Source organism: Gallus gallus, chromosome 6, assembly GCF_016699485.2.
Source record: "Gallus gallus isolate bGalGal1 chromosome 6, bGalGal1.mat.broiler.GRCg7b, whole genome shotgun sequence".
NCBI lineage: Eukaryota > Metazoa > Chordata > Aves > Galliformes > Phasianidae > Gallus > Gallus gallus.
Genome location: NC_052537.1, coordinates 29,114,418 through 29,135,823, shown reverse-complemented (window position 1 = coordinate 29,135,823; position 21,406 = coordinate 29,114,418). Strand labels below are relative to the sequence as shown.

The 21,406-nt window shown below is 34.5% G+C and overlaps 1 protein-coding gene across 15 annotated transcripts in view; it reads right to left on the bottom strand.

The window, feature by feature from the left end:
- Positions 1-21,406, bottom strand: part of ATRNL1 (attractin like 1) — a 419,950-nt gene that overhangs the window by 211,801 nt on the left and 186,743 nt on the right. For 9 of the 15 annotated variants that reach the window (XR_003075754.3, XR_001467269.4, XR_001467270.4 and 6 more), the window contains exon 25: positions 1,866-1,927. The exons of the other annotated variants lie outside the window; for them this stretch is intronic. Coding sequence is in view for 5 of the 9 variants with exons in the window: in XM_421777.8 (XP_421777.4) it covers positions 1,866-1,927 (62 nt within the window). In the remaining 4 variants the exon portion in view is untranslated. The remainder of the gene's footprint in view (positions 1-1,865; positions 1,928-21,406) is intronic. 15 annotated transcript variants of the gene reach the window in all.

Below are 21,406 nucleotides of genomic sequence, written 5' to 3'. Positions count from 1 at the left end.
GTCTCATCTCCCAGGCAGAGTTCGTTAACTTGGGAACACAGTGCTACTAATTTTTTATGTCATTATGGCACCAATTTACAGCAACTCAAACTCCTTAGATATTTTCCATCCTTTCCCAGATCTGCTTTGCATAGTGTGACTCTGATACATGCTTTTCTTTTTATTTCTACTTTTTTGCTTGGATACATAGGAGAGCTATGCTCGTAGACATGTTGCCTGCATCTACAGGCACCAGAACACTCTTCAGCATCCCAAGTTTTGTATCTGGATCTGAAGATGCCTAAAGACACACTTATACACACAAATGAAGTCAAAGAAAGAATTTCCTTATTATATTCTTCTTGATAATCCAGAAAAATAAAGAGCACACAAATCTGTTTCGCTGCTCATAGATGAATACTCTCATCATGAGGCTGCTGCTCAAACCAGTTAGCCTGCTTTCTCTTTACACATACACACACATGATTTTGTTTGCTTCCTACTACAGAACTTAGTTCAAAGTTATGCAAGAGAAGTTCATAAAAGCACAGTATCATTCTTAAAAATACACTTTTTTTTTTTTTTTTTTTTTTGCTATTAACCCAGTTTGCTTCTGCTTTCAAATGACACTCCTGGTTAAACTGGTTGCCAAGTGATATTCAGCTTTGGGAAAGTCTAAATGCAATACATGAAACACCAAAGAGAAGGATGTCTCAGTATGACGTTTCAATATTTTTCAGTCCTTAAAGGGTATCATACAACCTTACCTCAAGATATATTCATAAACACTCAGTTTCTTTTCATAACCATCAACCATAAGAATCAAACCTTACCTCGAATTGTGTGGGCCTTTAGCAAGTACCTCCCCATTAATTCCAAAATTTTTGGCCCTTACTAGGATTGCTACAATACACTACTCACAGCATTTCCTGAAAAACATTTTAAGTATTTCAGCAACTCCATTTCTAAGGTTGATTGCTAAAGCTATACTGAAAACAGCTGCAAGACCCTCTTCTTGAACTGAGTGTAAGCTGAAAGGCTTGCTAATTAGACTGAGCTGAATCAAAGGCAGTATTACCCTAGCAGCCAGCTAGGACACCCTTTCCCTCACTATGGGGTAACAGGTTCACATGAATATCACCTCCTTCTGGATCTTTATTTCTCAGAAACAAAATGAACTACTGCTAGACTGGCCTTCAAGCAATCAGCATTGTAATGCTCTTTTTGCAGTGGAAGAAGAGGAATGGAATGCTTGGCATCACCTGTTGAAGTGCCCTCCATTAACCAACGCATTAGGTACAGAATTCTTCAGGGCCTGCTCATTTCTGCCTCCTTACAGGTGACAGTGATTAACAGAAGTTTGCTTTTTCACAGCATTTAACTGCCTGTTTGCTCAAGCACAGTTCCTCAAAGCATGGTTATGAAAGCAGGAAGAAGAGCAGTGCTGTGAACTTGTGAAATAAATGCATGGCATTCTCAAGATACAGAAAGTCTGATGAACACAGTGGTCCGTCAGTCTCTGCATTTTACATACAGATGGTGGTTACTGAGGAGTACATTCACAGCAAGATTTCTAAGTAATCCATGCATATTAACTTTGTGACATATTATAAGACAACTGAACTTATAAGAAGTTTTGAGTTTTGTTCAGATCCTAGAATAGCTGTCCAGGAGCTATGAACACTGTACCACTGAGTCTACAAACAGTGCCAACAGCCCCAGCACGTGCAGTTTCATGCCCTTGACTCTCCATCAGTGCAAATTAGTGAGCACAGCTTAAAGGTTTCCTTTCAGGCATTTCTTAAAATTAAAGAGCTTGAGAAGGTATTTGTTTGATGGAACAGAATCAGCACAATTTCAGTCAAAAAACAGAAAAAGCAATTTACCTGAAGAAGGTGACAAAGAACTGCACCAGATCCATGATAGTATTGTGCTGTGAGAAGGCAATCTGCAAATAAAATAGAAGTAAATTACAACATTTTCAGAGCCATTTTCTTTTTAGGTTGGGGCTTTATGGCTCCACGGATGATCAGCTTCAAGTGTAATTGCAGTCTGGTGTGCTCACACCTGCATTCACCATAAAGTGAGATGAGTAACTAACTCCCATGTCTTTGTCAGAATCAAAACATGCACAATGAAATATAGTCTTTCTATTGAAGTAATGTTAATAGAAATTACCCATGTAACTCTTGCTTGTTATAAAAATTGAAAACAACATGGAAAGTACTAATAAATCATATTGATGTAAATCATCTTCTTTATAGTTAACTATCTTTCAACTATCACCATTTTCCTTTTTAATTAAAATACTGAAACGTAGTTTTAAAAATGAAAAAAGCCATTTTTTTGCTTAAAATTAATACATTTAAAATACTTTAATTGCATGATATAAAAATGAATGTTAATTTTAAAAGAAAAACAGATTAATCTGGTGCATAATAAAGGAAAGTATTTCAAAGCAAATTAAAGAAAAACTAACAAATATTCTTCTGGCACCATTTCTACAACCTCACATGAACAAGCATTAGTTCAGCCCTTCACTGTAATTTCTTATGAAGATTTAATAATTATCTCTAAGACAGCATACATACACAACCACACACCCACACTTGCATGGAATAGAGCCCATAATTGTTATTATAATTACTTATCACTGATGTTAAGGACGGCACTTAATATTGAAGTCATATCTGCAAATATCCCTAACTCCCTGAGTTGTTCAGCATTTCATAATGTGTAAGTACCAAACTGATACTATACAGAACTTTCTACTTTGAATTGCACAAAGTGACCTGGCCTGGTCATATGTCGTTGTTTAGAAGTCTTCATGCGTTTGGGATCTGATTATTACTAACAATTATACCAAATTATTTGGATTCCTCTTCATGGCCTGTGAACTTTCTTAGCAGTAAATGACAGAACTTTAGGCCAGCAACAGAACAAATAAATTTGGTTGTGCTCAGAGGTTGTGTTCAAGTGTAAATTGAAACAAACAGCTCAAAAAACCTAACAAAACAAAACAAAAAAAAAGCCAACAACCAACCCTAGACATTTTCTGAACTTTCCTCTTTTCCTTCTTTCTTTCTGTGTTAAGAGAATTATTACAGCGATATGGCTCCATTAAAAATAAAAGCTGTCTTATTATTAGAGGATTTCAACCTTAAGGAATTTGCAAGGAGAAAAGAATTTTTCCTGGGTAGTTCAGGACATCCTAATTGTAATGAAGCTCCAGCTATGAGGATCTATACATAATAAGACAAAGCCATAGGCATTGATATATTTTTCACAAGATAATAATGAGTCAAGTTCTTGAGTATGCAGGTTCTTTTAGTAGCCCAGTATAGGTGACTTGAAAGCAGAGTAGAGTTTAGAAAGATTGCTCAGTTTAATTAAATGAGCATGTTAGATCACATAATGCACAGTTTCCTTGGGTGGAGCAGAAGGATGGGTAAGAAAGGAGGAAGGGTTGATAAGGTAGAGAAGTCATAAAAGAAAAAGAGAGATGGAGAGTTTATAACCAGTAAAACATGAAAAGATAAGCACATAGAAGGAAATTATTACATGCCTAAAACTGGTACTTCTAAATCCAAGACTTCTTGTATCCTAGTCTCAAGGTTCATTTTGTGAAGGAGTTGTGAGGATCAGTACCAAGAAGTGAGAACTACAGCAACTATTTTATGAAAAATTCTCTATAATTAAACTCTGAGCAATTGCTTTCAACTTGGATCTAGCTTTGAAGTATAGAGCTTCTGTATCAGACATGAAGGACTTGTGTATCTGAATGTTTGTCTAACTCTTCTAGTTACCCAGCTGGCTTAAGAAAAGAATCCAACTTTTATCTCCAAGCCTCATCTTGCCATTTTAACTTTAGAAATATTAGTATATGTTTTCCCTATCAATATTTCTGCCTGGATTTTTAACTGGATGACTATTTCAGAGAGCACTGTATACAAACAACATTTCACTGTTTGCTATTTCTAAATTTTTATAAATCTTTGGCTATGTACGTGATATGGGAAATACACTTTACCCTGGATAATGATGTATAGAATGTGTCTGCTAAAATAGGAAAAACTTTTGAATACAGGGGTTTTTGCAGGCTCCAAAGGTTAGTATCTGAAGGAGCAGAATTTTTTCCCCTGCTCTAGATACTTCATGTCATCTTCACCTTGGCTATTTTTACTTGCCACACAGCAATAATACTCTGACAGTACAATAGGTCAAGATCTGTTCCACTATGAAAATGAGACAATTTTTAAAGTCTAACTTGGGGACATCTTTCATATGGAAACAGTAAGTCTGGACATAGAATTTTTATTTTAGTATGAAAAAGAAGCTGTGTCTGCAATTCAAAACCAATCTAGCAGAAGGAAGAGAAAGCAAAAGGGAAAATTATAGGCCGCTTGTAAAAACATTATCCTCTAGTATCTAACTATTATGTTTTATTCTTTTCCTCCAGAAAACAAAAATTCCAAAAGAATACAATAAGAAAAGCATAGATTTGTCACCAGTGAATCCGAGTTTCATCAGTTTAATTTAGAAAAACATCAAACACTTTCATGTGGAGTTGAAAGATCCACACATTCATTATATACACTGCCTTTCCTAAAGATAGAAAATAAAGTTTCAAACAATGTAACTCTGAATTTTGACATGTCGAATCTATGGAAAATTATCCAGCTAGTTTACAGGAAGCAATAGAGATAGGAAGGCTTAGGACAGATAAATAAATAAATAAATGGATCAACAATGTGGGACGAATTACCCTACAAAGCTGCCCTTTCTTTCTGCTAACATGGGGAGTCTGTGACTATGATCTTATGTCAGACTTAGGATATAAGTAATGTTAGGTGAGATAAAAAAAAACTCGCAGAGTTTCTAAATACTGATTGGCTATTTCTGAAAAACAGTCCAATGCTAAAATAGAAAGAAAAGAAATATTCCCTCTTGCTGGGATGAAGTGATCAGAAAAGCAGTATGGAGCTAAGTGCCTTCTGGCAGAATCCTACTGCTTTCTGCTGTGTAAAGAATTTAGTCCAATTTCAACAAACAGTCTTCTCAGTTCGTGAGAATTAATGGTAGTAAAACTTTTATACTGATAACATAGAGAATGAAAGATAACTTCAAGAAAACCAGACTCAAAATCAAAGCCTTCATATCAAGATTTGATAAGCAGCTTCAAGAGATTAGTTCTGCATGCTGAAGTCCTGTCTCTCACAGTGGCATACATTAGATTAACCAAATACCCACCCCTTTCTTTCTCAAATAATGTAATAATTACAGGATATTATTTCCACTACTCAGAACGATGAGAGGTTGAAAGACAATCTAGGTTTGTATTCAAGTGAGAATGACATTCTTAAAGTAGGTTTTTACTGTTCAATTTTTTCCTAACTTGCACTTTGCCTATTAAAATCAATATGCACACATTGATAATTTACTGCTATCTTTAATCATGTGCACGTGTACACATATGTTCAAATGCATACTACACAGTGAAATCCTCAGTTAATAACCTGGAATTGGTGGAGAAGAACTGGTAGAGGGAGACTGCTATCTAATTTACCATTTAAGTCAGTATGTAAAAAATAACTTCAAAATGACTAATACAGACATTACTAAGCAATTGAATCATTGAGTATTAAAGTCAATGAGAGATTGAAAGAAAATTAAAAGGCGTGGACAAGGGAGAAGTGAGAGGTTTCAAAATTAAATAATAAAGTAAGTCATTGACATCTATAATACCTACAGTACCAGAAAGTTATTTTAGACATAAATCTTTGCCGGATTGAATTCTCCCACAAACTGAGTGAAATGTCAAAGTTTCTAGACAACTTCTTCAGAAACTATTTTTTTTAAAGCCTGGACTTGTTTAAATGTACTGGCAGGAAAATTAATTAAATACGGAATTAGAGGGAATGGAGTAAAGGAATCTTTCAAGCAAAGCTGAATGAACACAATAATGACTTTGGCCATAATAAAGAATTAGATTCTAACAACTGACAGACTAGAATTGCTCTAGAGTACCATAATAAGTGAAAACTGCAAATTATATTTATTCATTCAAAAAATAAACATATAAAATCCCCAAGTTTATACGTGTTTGACGTTTCTACACAAACCAGTTGCCCATACAGATTAACTTCACCCCTCAAAATGTGGTACATTTCTGAGGAAAAATTTGATTTAAAAAATTGCATTACAAATAGTAACATTAATTTAACACAGCAAAACTGAAGTGCTATCTTTCCTCTTATCAAAAGAAACTATAAAAGATAGTAATGCCAGCATACTACTGTCGTATTACTGTGTCAAATGGCAGCTAGGTGTAGAGTTGATGAAGTGATATGGAATTCTTTTGAGTCCTTACATACAAGAACATACTAACTGATGACTAATTTTTAAGTCACAGTTCTGCACTTACTGATGAGATTGGAAGGCAGTTTGAAAATATGTGCTTTATAGAACTTGTGTAAATGATCAGACAAAAGCTTTCTGGATGATGAAGTCAGAATCATGGAGTGAAACCTACAGTGGCAGGGTATATTCAGCCTTGTAATGCTGTCTGCTGAATCTGAGTTTATCTTGTTGAGGTGAATGGGTCACTTCACCACAATTATCATACGGTGCAGATGGTGGCTTAGAATTCTTTCTCATATGAAGAGTTAAAAATTTTCTGAAATTCAACAAATACAACACTAGTACACATCAGTCATAATCATGTCCAGTTCTCAGCCACTGAAGGGTTCACTGATCAGGCAGGGTGCAGAAATGCCACCAAACCACAGCTTCTTAACTGGACAAATCAGGGCAAAAGTTTCTCTAAGGGCAGCTAAAGAAAATGCCTACCAAGTCAGACTAGCACTTCGCCTCTTCACCTGCAACACAGTCACCCCATATCTCCTGTTCACTGACCCTTGAGGAGGAGAATCCTGTGGCAATGCATGCACCTTAGCACTGTTCCAGCACACAGCATGTGACTACCCAGAACTCCACAATAGTTTGTCATGTTCCTTAGTTTATACAATCCATAGAAGTTGACACCGAATCAAGTTGTCTTTTACACATGGAAAAGCTTACAAACTGAGCGGAGGCAACCTGTGGAAAATGCATGCAAATTAAAGGGGGAAACATAATTCTGTGGAAAACAAAATGTGTCACAAAATGGCACACTTAGCTAGTCATTCATGTGTCTATTACAATGTTTGAAATACAACTTTAATCCCCCCAACTTGCTCCTTACAGCCTACAGGAGAAAACTAGCAGCTTCAGGGTACAACTGCAGACATCTTAACTCCATTAAAGCCATATGTCTAGTTCTTCCAATCTAAGCTAAGGGCACTGAATGTTGTGGAAGGACACACAAGTGCCAAAACGTTATACTTCATTAATCTTGTAGGCAGTTAATAACTTTGTATTGGCTCTACTAAAAAGTATACTGTTCAAATGAGTTTAATTTACGAAGCTATCCTGATGGCTTAGAATAATGGACCTCTTACGATTTATCAATATATAGTTTGTTTGCTCCTGTAGATTATTCAAAATAAAATTCAGAGGAATCAAATCGAATTAGAAAACACGAAGAGGTTTTCAGGGGGCATTGAGCTCCCTTAAGAATTACAGGATTTCACTTTCACTGTTATCCCACATAGAAATCTAAACAGTGGTACTATACCACAGTGAATGTATTTTAAAGGTATGTGAGGTTCAAGTCAAAACAAGTATTGAATTATTTTCTGCTTTTAAAGAGGTTAATAGCAGTCTTATTCCTACAAGATGTAGAAATGCAGTCTTATTTTATGAAAAGTGAACTAGCTGATTGCACAGGTTTCAGCTCACCAAAAAGTGGACCCTGATTCTATAATAAAAAGTAAAATAAAATCAGATTCACACATAGAGAGATACATCTATGTTATATAGTTAATCTGAAAAATACAAAGTTAACACACCATGAAAAACAGTATATTGCTCAAATAATCAGTGTTTAACTTTCAATTCTTCAGGTACCAAATACAAAATTGTAGTTACTTATTAGAGAAAGTAGAAAAATAATAATTTATGACAGGTACTTCATGTGAATTAAGAAATATAAGAGTTCAGAACTCACAATTTTTTCCTTTTTTTTTTCCTTTTTTTTTTTTTTTAAGCGACTCAGCTTTCATTATTATACATGGAATAAAGATGGAACTACTCAAAACAAGCCAAGTAAATATTAGTATTGCAGTACCTAGGAAATAAAATAAAAACCAAAAGAAAATGCTGCTTATTTCTTGAAAAGAGTGAGTTTTAAATTCCACTCTTTCTATAAACAGTATCCAGTGGAGATTTATTAGTACACATAAATTATTTCCCCAAAGAAAAGCAGAATTCTCACATTCTGAAGTTTATAAACATGAAAAATATATTTACTTTTCTGCACAGAAGACATTTTTTCATCTTTCCTCAAAAATGTCTACACTCAGCCATTCAAATAACTGCAGAGCTTAGTATGATTACTCTGGCATTTTATACGTACATTCATGCTCATGTGCATTTGTAGAAAGAAATATAACAGAGAAAATTTGTTGCTAAAGACAAAAATGTATTGAAAAATCAACACCTTTCCCTTCATAGGTATAGAGTTGATCTGGTTTGGTCAGATAATCTATGAATTAACCCACTGGGTGGTCTTCAAGGTAATAAAAATTATACTAAAAAAAAAATTATGGCCACATAAGCCAATTTCTGCAAGGTTTTGTTCATTTTAGAAATCAAATAGTTAGAAAATGCAAAACATTCATGGAATTTTGTATAAAGATCACGTTGCTCAAAATAAGGTATGTAACAGTCATTGGTGATATGCCAAGAAAAGGGCAAAGCATTTTCTTAAACGTGAAAAGAATAATGTCCCAAAGTTTATTGTTATAAATGAAGAGCATGCTATAAAGCTGTTGGAACTATGGAATAAAAATTTTGTATTTGCAGTAGCACTTCTCTTGATTACTCTGGATTAACATATTTATGAGGTTACTCAGCCTCAGGTTTTAACCCACAAATCAAAGGTTTATATCAGCATGGGTAATGGATTACACAAAAGTCTACAGCCTACAATATCCCAAAGGTATCTGTCTTTCAGAAGATTTATGTATATAATACCACTTTGTAGAAATTACATTTTCTGATCTTTTCTATGGACCTTGTTGATTCGTGTCTCTAATACATAAAACATCCAAAAAGAAGCATTCCTATTTGGCAGAGAAATTCATTCATCCATCCTCCTGTTCCTCACTTTACCTACAGATAAGGCCATGGAAGGGAGGCTTTAATTTCAAGATGTAAATAACACTATTACAACAAGAGTAGAAGTCATTGTGAACATATTTGATACAATTAAACCTCTGAAAAAAGAATGGAACCTGTTTTCCAGCAGCTATTCATAGAACAAATACTTCGATTTTGTTCATCTTATAATTAGAACTATCATAGAATGCACCTAGGAGTAGAAATAGGTCTGGTTTGTTTTGTGTTTTTTTTCACTTTCAGAGGCAAACGTTGACTACAGCAACATTCATAGTAAATTATTTACTTTTGACTTCCAAAGAGCCAGGATTTCAAAACAGAATGCTAAGACGATAAATTGAAATGCTTAGTCCTGCCCCTCACAAGGCTAACTAGACAAAAGTTTTCAGGAGAGTGGCTCAGTCAGAAAGGTGTTCTGAAGACTATGAATATCCAGGTGAACTTTTATTTTTTATCATAACAGTCAAATTATGACAAATGAAGACACAAATACTGTATAAAGGGGAAAAGACCATTAGCTTTATCACTATTTCTTAGTGAAGATCCACCTCTGTTGTCAGAAAAACTGTAGTACATGGGAGTCAATTACATTTGTGTACACAAGAGCAAAGATAAAAGAGGCCACATACTAACTTATATAATTTAGAATATCCCACCTAAGTTATGATGTAAAAATAAAACCAATTAAGCTTCCTGTGTTGTACATATACTCTGTGGGAGCAACAGTGTTTGGTTCGGCTGTTCTTTTCTTTTCTTCATATGTGAGAGATGGTGTCCACTTACCTATATAAGAACAAGACTGTTTTAACAGACCTGTGGCTTAAAGGACAACTGTTCTCACTAATGGGAAAACATGAATGACTTCAAATACAGTAGAAGTGATTAACTGACCTAAAAAAATACCCTCAGCCTACTAGTCAAAAAAAATATATAACACATAAAGAGTGAAATGAATTTAATATTCTGCCCCTTGAAGAGGTGATCAAAATCTGGGAAGTGACAACTGAGACTTCTACAAGATAAAATGAAAATTAAATGGTGAGGATTAAGAGAACACATTGTGATCCAATTTTGTTATGTTAATTTTACTCCCTTTCATTATTTTTTATCCCTCATTTGAAACTCTTATTGTATTGCAAGCTGTAATAAATATGAAAAAAAACAGACAACTGACAGCTTACATTTTACTCAACTTTCTAATATATTCTGTAGAGTCAGGCTGATATGTCATTGATCTATTATATCACTGAATGATACACTGTCATATCTAGGAAAGTATTCAAAAAAGATGCAGGGAAAATTATAATGCTAGTGTGAGTGGAAATCTTTGATGTCATATTTTTTAAAAACTTGCAATAAGTAGCTAGGAAAAGGTTGATGGGTAACTAGCTTTCACAGAGATTCAGAAGGATGTAAACCAAGTAAAAAATAAAATGTGACCTGTTGAACTGAAATAGTTTTTCCAAGAGATTATGCTGCAAGGCTATGAGACTATGAGCTGCCATGCCAGCACTTGGGTAATAGACCAATGTGTCATACTATTAAGTTTCTGGCAAAGGTCATTTCTGTGAAACTGTGAGGTTTGTAATGAAAGCCCCATAAGTGAAATGACAAAACAAGATTGTAATATATGAGACATAGATATGAATCAGCTAGAAATGCGATCTTGAAAGCACTTTGCACAGTTCGGCATGGTTCGCTCCCACCTCATGGGCAAACTGTAAAGCACTTTGTAAATGCCTCGGACATTATGCAGAAAAAATATTCAATGTTGGCAACACTGAGGGTACTTTTTGTACTTCCTTTTAAAAATCTTTCCAAGTACATTTTCCAGAAGCTCTAACTGTCTAATTAGGCAAGTGCAAATGAACATTAAGTATTCAGCAGCTGAACACCTTTAACAAAATCCGAATTCAAAGAAAATAAATAGTGCTTTTTCCATTAGGGCGCCTTATACTTTCAAAGAATGAAGGATAATACTTCTCAAGGTCCCTATATAATTATAACGCTAACCTGAACATAGGTCATATCTTTTCTTATATTGAGTACTTCATACTAACTTACAGGAGAATCATTAGAAGGTGCTACCTTGATTCTTTTTATTTGACTAAGAGCAGAAAGGGCATCTGTAGAGCAGAATTTGATCCCAAAATAATGAGTAACATCTTCTGAACAAAATATGTATATAGGTCAGGGCAAAGATGGAAAACATCCAGGGGAATAATGACTTCAGTTTCTGTTGCACAGATGCATACTTTGGGATTCGGAAACATCTCATTTGCTGCTGCAAATCTGCATGGCAGGGGAGTTAGGCAATGAGCAAGAAACCTACTTGGAAGAGTAACTCAATAGAAGTTTGGGTATCTTCCAGCCTATATTCATGCTTCAGTGAAATTGTTTCTCTCTTCTAGCTAGGGATATGTTTCAAAAATACAGTATGGCAATTTCTAAGAAATCCTTTTTTGTTTCTTAAGGATCAAAGCTACAAAATGTAGATCTGCCTGTCCTGCATGAACAGCTTTGGACTCACAGGCTGATTTTAATCACACTATATAGGAGGCTAAGGGTCTTAAAAATACAGTGCCAACAGGACTTACAAAAAGAGTAGAGGAGAGATGGTCTTAAATATATGGAAGAAAAGACAATAACACAAGTGTATGCAGTATCAGACAACACAGAAGTAAATGGAAAAAAAAACATTTATAAAGCAATTATTAGCATTAATTTCAGATAGAGCCAGGACAAATTTTCAGGTTTAAGTACCAGGCTTCTCCAGAGACCTAGAAAATTTGAGGTTTCTTCTTATTCCCATTAGTTTTAAGAAGGTTTTTATTGGCTGAGTTGGCCAAAAATATATATAAAAAACTTCTGACTATGACAGCCTTTACAGGGAAAGATTACTCTTGTAAAATGAGAAAATATGGGAAAAGTTCTAGCTCAAAAACAACCAAAACATACAAACAAACAAACAAACCACCCTCACTTTAACTCTTAAATATTTTCCTCAAAAGTTCTAGTAAAAGAAAAAAAATTCTCAGAAACTTTCCCACAAAATCATCATATCTGACAAGCTCAACTACTGTATAAGCCTGAGCAGGCTTTTGTGAGAGTAGTACTGAACAGAGTATGGAAGAACAAATATTAACAATGACATTCCCACAGAGATGAATACCTTTAAATATAATTCTAACTGTTTGGCTTCAAGCATAGCAGAGTGATGAAAAATAAATTAAAATCATAATGTTTACTCCCTGCAGAATGAACTTCCTCACACTCAGATTTTAAAGGTATTTTTCTTGACAGAAGCCATATGTAACAGAGATCCTCAGAGTATTCCAGGAAGGATTTCAGTGTGCTTTCTGGGATAAGGATACTGTAGAAGCAGTCTCTAACATATCTTCAACTAAATGCAATGACTCTTCTACTCAAAGAGAAGGTATTGTGCTATTTTTTCCCCAGTGGTTACAGAAATCCTCAAGATCGTTTGATTCAATCACATCTTTTTGTCCAAATGAAAATTTTCTCAGGTTTTTCACTGAGAAATGAGCATACACAATGAAAACATTCTCTATTTTTTTCTATATATTGATTCTGAGACATAATATTTGTTTTCTACATGCAAGTCTGTTTTTAAATTATTATATGTATTTATAGAGGGCTTGATGCTGATTTATGTTGTTCACTGAAATCTTAACTTGACCTGTTGGGAAAGATTCCCACAAAAATACATCATGTGACTGTATTCAAATATTACAAGAGATTTTCATAAACAAGATCTTCAATACAGTACATATCCTATATCTGTACAAACTCATTCTCAATAATCGTTTTTAAAAACAGTAAGTCAAAGTGTTTCACAAACCAGTTGCCTTTTTGGCCCCTTTTCCTTTATTAGCTACTTATTAAATTGCTAGTTATTTGTAACATTTCTAACAGCTGCATGCAATAACTGAATGTTAAATATGGCCTGTACATGGATTGTGAGAATGCAGTCGCAGGTCTAATCTAACATGGAGAAAAACTAGAGCATTGTAACTTGTAGAACATAGGAAAGGTTCTCCATAGTCATGGAGGGTGATCAGGTCTTGTGTCCCACAGTGGAAATCATCTTATTATGAAGGATAGTTTACTACTTTAGAAAACTCAAGGCTCATGTCCTAACCCGAATACAAGCTGCATTTGCTGACATGCAAAATAAGATCTTGTATAGGAATACACCTCCTCAGCAATTAAAAAAAGAAGAAAAGAGAAGAGAGAAGAAAGAAAAGAAAAGAGAGGAGAAAGAAGAAACAAAGATTATTTATAGATATATTTAGAGATACTCAAAATCCATCTGAATATCGTTCTTGGTCAACCTGTTCTAGCTGACTGCTTGAGCAAGAGGCTGGACAAGATGACCTCCAGATATCCCATCCAATCTAAATCATTCTATGATTTGTGTGATACCAATAAAAATAAGTGGTGAGACCTGAGATTGCTGCAGTAACTCTACTTTGTGTCCTAATTCTTGATATGCATGAAATCTTAAGTATGGCATTAAAATTCTTTGCACTTCAGTTAGAAACTCAATAGCTACAAAATTCAATACAGAATACCAATGAAAAATATTATAGATTAATATATGTTAACTCATATATAAACTTAGGTTGCTTGAAATGTCTCAGATATCAATAACGCTACAACTGGATGTAACAGAAAATCTATTTATAAAAGCTTATGCTAGCCATAACCTTATTAAGGTACTACATTTGAATCCAAAAAAGGGGTTGAAGATAAAGTGCAGTGGCAGTCACCAACAATGAAATTTTAAGCCATCTGATTGCACAACTAATCCCTGGTGCTTTGGAGTTCTTACCTTCAATCAATCAAACTTAAAAGTTTAATATAGCAAGGAGAATAAAAAATCCCTTTATGTTTGCATTTGTACTGTACCTGACTTAGCTAAAATGCATCTGTTCTAAAAACAGGAGTCTTAATTTAATCATCAACAGTATTTGAAATTGTCCTGAAAAATATATGAAAAATATAGTATAGAGAATGGAACGATTAAAGTAATAAAAAAGGACGACTACAGAAAAAGAAGAGGTAATCCTGCTTTACATTGAGAGCATTCATATGTACATACAAAGATCTATCCTCCTTTCAAAGAAGTAATATTTGTGAATTATGGTTTGATTAAATTCAAAGGGAAATCTGTATATAGCGTATCAGCAAACAAAAAGCATGAGTATCTTCAGATAAGATCTAGAATTTCATTTTCTGTGAAAAACGTGTCACACATCTTCAACACTGAATGGTCTATGAGGCAAATCATCTACTAATATGTTTTAGCGCTGAGAATAAACATGAGATATAAGAACCTCTAAGCAATACAATTTCCTTGTGTGAAATGATCACTGTCTAGAAGGGGAAACAGGCTCTTTAGCAGGGCCTGCTGTGACAGGACCAGGGAAAATGGTTTCAAACTAAAAGTGATTTAGATTGGATATCAGAAGTTCTTTTACAATTAGAATGTTGAAGGATGGGCACAGGTTGCTCAAATTGGTGGTGGATGCCTTGTCCTGGGAGACAGTCAAGGTCAGGCTGGATGGGGCTCTGACCCCATGATCAAGCTGCAGATATCCCTGTTCATTGCAGGGGAGTAGGACCAGATGATCTTTAAAAGTACTTTCTAATTCAAACAATTTTATGATTCTACAAACATCTCAATAGTGAATCACCTGTAACATAAAATTTCTGATGCCTTCTCCATACCAAAGGAAGAATTTTTTCCTTTGCTTCTTAACTACTAAAATTCTGTCTATATTTTTTATTCACTTTTCAAGGTCTCAAAATATTCACTGTGCTATAATTTAAGACTTGGACAGCAATCAAAGATACTAGAATTCAACTGCAATTTCAGCTTAACTTTTCCTTTCTTGAACATTGATAGGCTTTGATCTGACCCACTGGAACAGGTTGCCGAAGGAGGTTGTGGATGCCCCATCCCATGAGTCATTCAAGGCCAGGCTGGATGTGGATCTGGGCAGCATGGTCTAGTGGTTGGTGACCCTGCAGACAGCATGGGGGTTGAAACTGGATGATCATTGTGGTCCTTTTCCATTTGATACATCTGTTAAATATGCTGCTTTTGGAATGTAAAAATTCTGAATAATCTAGAAGGAAAATTAACTCTCTCAATTCAACACAAAACTTTAATCATTTTCCATAACACTTCAAACTCAATTTATCTTACGTGTGATTTTTATTTTAAACTCTAAACTGCCTCCCAAAATTCAAAAACATATTTAAGCAACAATTGGTCTGTTCTTTGGTGGAGATAACTTAAAACACAGAGTAAAATTATCATAATTTTATTCAAAGGGATTTCAATAGCACGGCACATCACAATCCTAAAAACAAAAACACAAACACTAACACACAATGATATAAAATAAGTGGTATTCCCAATCTCATAATATTTTTACCCATAATAACATGAGCTTTTACATTGCATTACATGTTGTATTATATCTTATATGTATCTTGAATTTAAAAAACTTTATAATCATTGGGGCTTTTTGAGTAATTATTGTTAATCTGTGTCTTTTTTAAGAATTTCCAAATTCCATTTTGCTGTCTCTGAGTATACTAGAGAGAGTAAACTGCACTTTTAATAGAAACTAATGTGAAAACAAGCAGAAGTGAAATAGTAAAAAGGGGAGAGCTAGCAACGTAGAACAAACAAAATTCATCTATTTGTCAGTTCAGTAGAATGATTCAAACAACCATCCTGGACAATGAGTGAAAATAAGGACTAATACACCCACTCTGAAATTTCATGATGAGAAAAAACAAGCTCTGAAGGACCAGATAAGAGAGAAAAAAAAAATGTAGGGAGTGTTAGTGACTTGAAAATTATAAGAGTGAAATGTTATGCAATGGACATTTGCTGGCAGATGAGCCAGAAGAATGTTCTGTATAAAGACAGAAGACTTTAAGATGATTAAAAAAAAAAAAACCCTATAATTAAAACTTTGCTAGTGTTGAGGAAGCCAGATTGGTAGTATACATTTCTATTTGTCCACAGACCTCAATACTTGTAGTTCATCCATAGTTATGACTGATCTATTAAGGAATAGAAATTCAGAAATTTTTACTTCTGTAGATTTGCCTGTTATGCAGAAGTTAATTGTCTATGGGTGTAGGTTTTCAACATTTGAATTTGGAGATATGCTATCAGAGGCAAAGCCTGATGACTCGAAGCACACCAGCACTTGGAAACTCAGGCTAGAGCTAAAAACTTGAGTTCCAGAACGGTCAGAACTAACTTTTTAAAGCTGAGGTCTCTAATCTCCAGAGCATCTGCAACTTTAAGAGACTGTCAGAGTCAAAAACAGGACCAGACTGGCCAAGACCTTTCATCCTCTGCTTGAGTGTAAGTCATCATGGATGGGTCAAGAAACACCTTACACCTCAGTATCTGTTTCAGATATAATATTGTTAACTTATATATATTTCAGTTATGTTTCTAACAGACAATCTCATTGTTTGATACAGAATAAAGATAATAGCCACATAAGTGTTACAGTATTAAATTTCTTGCAGGAGAAATTCACACTTTTATTTTTTTAATCTGTTCCAGTACTGCACTTGTGTCTCATATAATAGTGCTTGGTTTAAAATATAAGCATCTAAAAAAAGGTGATACGATAATACCTTGTGCTAATAGTGCCATTATCAAGCTATAAAATTATGCCATTATTTTGCCCAACTATGTGGCTTCACGCCCAAGGCTGCTGTTCCAGCTGGGAAGAACAATTCACAGTAATATGACGCATTATGAAATTTCCCTAAATATGTAAGAAATTTCATAAATAGAGTGCACTTATGCAAGCAAGATTTATATGAAATAAACCAGTTTGCTGATTTATATCTGAGTGAGATATGTCAAATCATCTCCTAAGATTCCATACAAATTGAAATATACTTTGAAGACTAATAACTGAAATGCAAAAAATACATATATTTCCCATGTATTCTATAAATAAACCAGCTGTTAGAAATTAGGGTGATAAAACTCTAAACAGGAAAAGCTAAAAATTCTTTAAAACTCAAGACATTTTTACATGCATCTCAATGCATATAAAAATAGCAGTAATAAATAATGCTAAGTGCAGCATCTGCAACATTTCTCCTACACCTTGAATCTTGTCTGTTTCCCAAACTATAACACATATCTTACTCTAAGCACTCTTGAGAGTCAATGAGTTCCAACTCTGTCTTGCAAGTTCAAGAAAAGAGTCCTGCAATGCCATTTTAGCACATTCATTATTAACCTCTGCTCAGTTACTGGTTTAGAACTTCAAGAAGGATCATTAGTAAAACCACATTCCTCATCATGCCCACATACAAACTGCAAAGGGAAGAACAATTCTTGGCACCATTCTCACAAAAGCAGCAAATCTAAATTATGACATCAGTTGCAGATTGACTCAATAGTAAATTAGCAAATCCAATTTACTCAGGACCTAGTAATTTAGTTTCAATCTAATTTAATTCAATTTAAGCTGTTATATATAAATGTTGATTAGTAGTCTATTGCATAAGAATATAAAGTACTTAAGTTTAAGTCACTGCTGCTTAAGCTACAGCAGCTCTGTTGTTTTTTGGGGTTGTTTTTTTGTTGTTGTTGTTGTTTGTTTGTTTTTGTTGTTATTTCAAAGATGGAATTGAAAAGTATCAGGAACCATAAAAACAAATGGTATTAAAATCAAGTCTGTAATCCATGACAGTTACTTCAGCAAAACATTTTTCTACCATGTGGGAAAAAAAGAAAAATCATTCTCCACAAAGAAATCAAGCTACAAATGTATATGTATTATTGTGTAGATTCAGAATAGTGACCAATTACACTCAGCTGTGACTCATCAGAAATAGACAACATGGATTTTAGGAGAAAACTTCTGAGCTTTGTCACTGAAACAGCCCTCTTGGGATCAGGCAGGCTCCCCCAGGCTCACTGCTTGCCAGAGGTACTTCCTGGTTATCCATACTCAGTGAAAGAGCCTCTTGTTCCTGCCAAATCCGTGATACCAGCTCTCCCTCTGGACAGTGAGAAAATGCTTGAGCTTTGAAATCTCCAGGATGTTATTCACAGTGACCTTACAGAGGTCTATGATCTTTTGCTTTTGAGGTCTTCTAATACTACAGTGTGAAAGTACAATGAAAATACAGAAGAACAGTACTGACATATGCCAAATTGTCAGGTTCTTCACAATACTGCACCTTCTTGGCCTTAATTTCAAGGCAAGTGAATGATGGTAAAAGCTAAGCTATGAAAAGCTAAATCTAACACATTTTCAAATAACATAGAAGCAACCTCACTAGTGCTGAACTGAGGGTATCCCTTACCCTGTTGGAAATACTTTGCTTAATGCAACCCAGGACACCACCAGCCCTCTTTGCCAAAGGGCAGATTACAGTCTCACGTTTAATTTGGTATTTACCTTATTTTTCTGGCAGTGATGCCTCAGACAAGGTCAGAGTAAAAGTATCTTCAGAAAGTGCCTCAATATGTCCTATAAATCCATAATCCATTCAGCTTAGCTTTCCTAACTGAACAAACACTTCCTATCTTTTTTTTTTCCTGAGAGAAAAAAAGGACCAATACTGTTATATCATTTTTTCTATTAACTACATTCATTCTTTATAGAAGATAATATATCTTGTTTAGCTGATAACAAAGCAAAGCTAAGGAGTTCATACATAAAGCAATTTGTGAACAATCCACATGCAATAATCAGACTATTCATCACTGCCCTTAACCACAGAAAGAATTTGTTTTCATTGAGACATGAATACCGAGTCAATGATGGGGCTGAATAGAAGGTACCTTAAATATGTGAAAAAAATTACTCTAACATTGGCAAAAGAAAACCACTGACTAAAATCTAGAGATAAATTTTCTACCAAAAAATGAGATTAATTCATACAAAAATGTTTCCAAAGTTGAATTAGAAGGCTTATATTCCACATTTCATAAATAAACGTGTTTTGTCATAAATTTAAAGGTGGTCATTAAAATAGTTCCTCAAAAGTTAAGGGGAAGAAACTGACAAACCAAAAGAATCCAATGACATTTCAGAAGTGAAAGGGAAGAGATTACTGAACAGCTACAGATAGTGACGTACTGCTGCGACCATGGGCAGTGGCACAGTCACCAACCAGCAGAGCAGCTGGTGGAAACCATTTTCAATTCCTGACATAAAAAATATTTCAGAATGAGGAAGTAATTTCCTTTTGCTCTCCATTTATGTAGAATGAGGCTTTGATTCAGGACTAGCACTACATCACAATTATTCTAATAAATGCTTACCCCACATTGCTTTTCTGCAAGATCAATGTTTTAAGGGAAATTGATAGGAAGAAGGTGAGACTACTGATACAATAGGAACAGGAACAGGCTTATCTGACAGCATGAAAATGATAAAGACATGGGTGACGTGATAAAAGAAGTTCAGATTTCAGGCAGCAAAAAATAGGAAAAAGCATCTCCTAGCACGCACAAAACACCTTTTGATTTCTTAAGGAAAGTTTAACAAATAACTACCGTATGAGAAAAAGTAGATCTGTGACTACAAGCAGTATAATGAAACTAAAACCAGACTGACAATCAATAGTGTGATTGTAGAGATGAATAATGATTTAAAGAAAAACAAAATCAAAAAAAAGTGTACTTTTACACTAAACTTGTACCAAGTTGCCTTTCTGCCAGAAGATTAAAGAGACCTTCCCTTTGGAAGACTAAATAATGACAAACACAAAAAATTCTTTTGTTCTCTCTGCTTCTGAATAATTGAACGTTTCACTGAGGGAAATGTGTGCATAAATCTGGGGCTACATTAGCACAGAAATTTGAAATCAGAATACAGAATTAAAATTGGCTAAACTGAAAATATCCCTGATGACTATGAGGTGCCAATAGAGTGTTCTGATCACTTTGAAAGATGGAGCTCCCTGGAAGAAAACAAAACAAAACAAAATAGACTCCAACTTGGTGATAAAACTTTTTTTCAGTCTTAACTCACAGAATCATAGAATTACTCAGGTTGGAAAGGACCTCAAAGATCATCAAGTCCAACCGCAGCAGATAATTAAAAATGTAACACTTTTTTTTTTTTTGATTGAATAACATTTGATAGATGGATTTAGTCTCCTTTACTCACATGGCAAATTAAATTAATGTCAATCTTTTTAAATAAGAGATGGATGTTCACCTTCATGAGAACAGCATAGGATATACTTATAGTGCATCGCCTGGAACTAATCTGTTCTAATTCACCACACACAAGAACATGGTGATCTAAAAAATGCTTTGGCTCACAGAAAACAACTCATAACCGAGCAGATCCTCAATCACAGGTAGAGTTGCTCTGTATTATTATTCACCATAATCTTGTATCCTCCGAGGCTTCTACAATGTCTATCTAGCTCAAAGCGTGATCTCAACTAATTCAATGCACAATATGCAAATCCATATGAAACACTTATCTGATTTTCCCACAGTGACTAAGTTGCTAAGCTAAGTGATAAGCTTTGATATTATGTTTAGAAAAAAAAAAAAAAAACTCTGAGGAACTAATATAGCCTATGAAAATAAATGGCAATTCATCTTTTACAGGAGTAATGCAAACTACCTTAAGTTAATGGAGTCATACCTTAATATCCTGGTAGCTATCTCGATTCTGTAACTACTGGGCTATGATTTATTTTATTTCGATGATAAAAGGGTAAATAAAACTTATGCTTATCTGATTACTAACCAATTGCTGAGTATCTTCTGGAACCTTTACGGAAAGGAAATAGTTTAACTAAGCTTCTATATATCCTGATGGACACAGTTATCTGTGGTCAGGAGTTAATCAAATGTTATCTCTTGCTGCAGAAGGATATTCTGCTGTTGACTCTCTGAAATGTTTGGGGCCTTATAAAAGCACAAAGGCAGTACAACTGTTAAAAAATAATTAAATAAACAATACCAAAAAGGGACATTGTTACGAGAAATATATAGTACAATGCATCTTCTAAAGGTCATGTGAAAAAAAATGTTTCAAAAAATTGCACTTTCAGGGCAATATCTAAATGAATGATAGGTGTCATTAACATC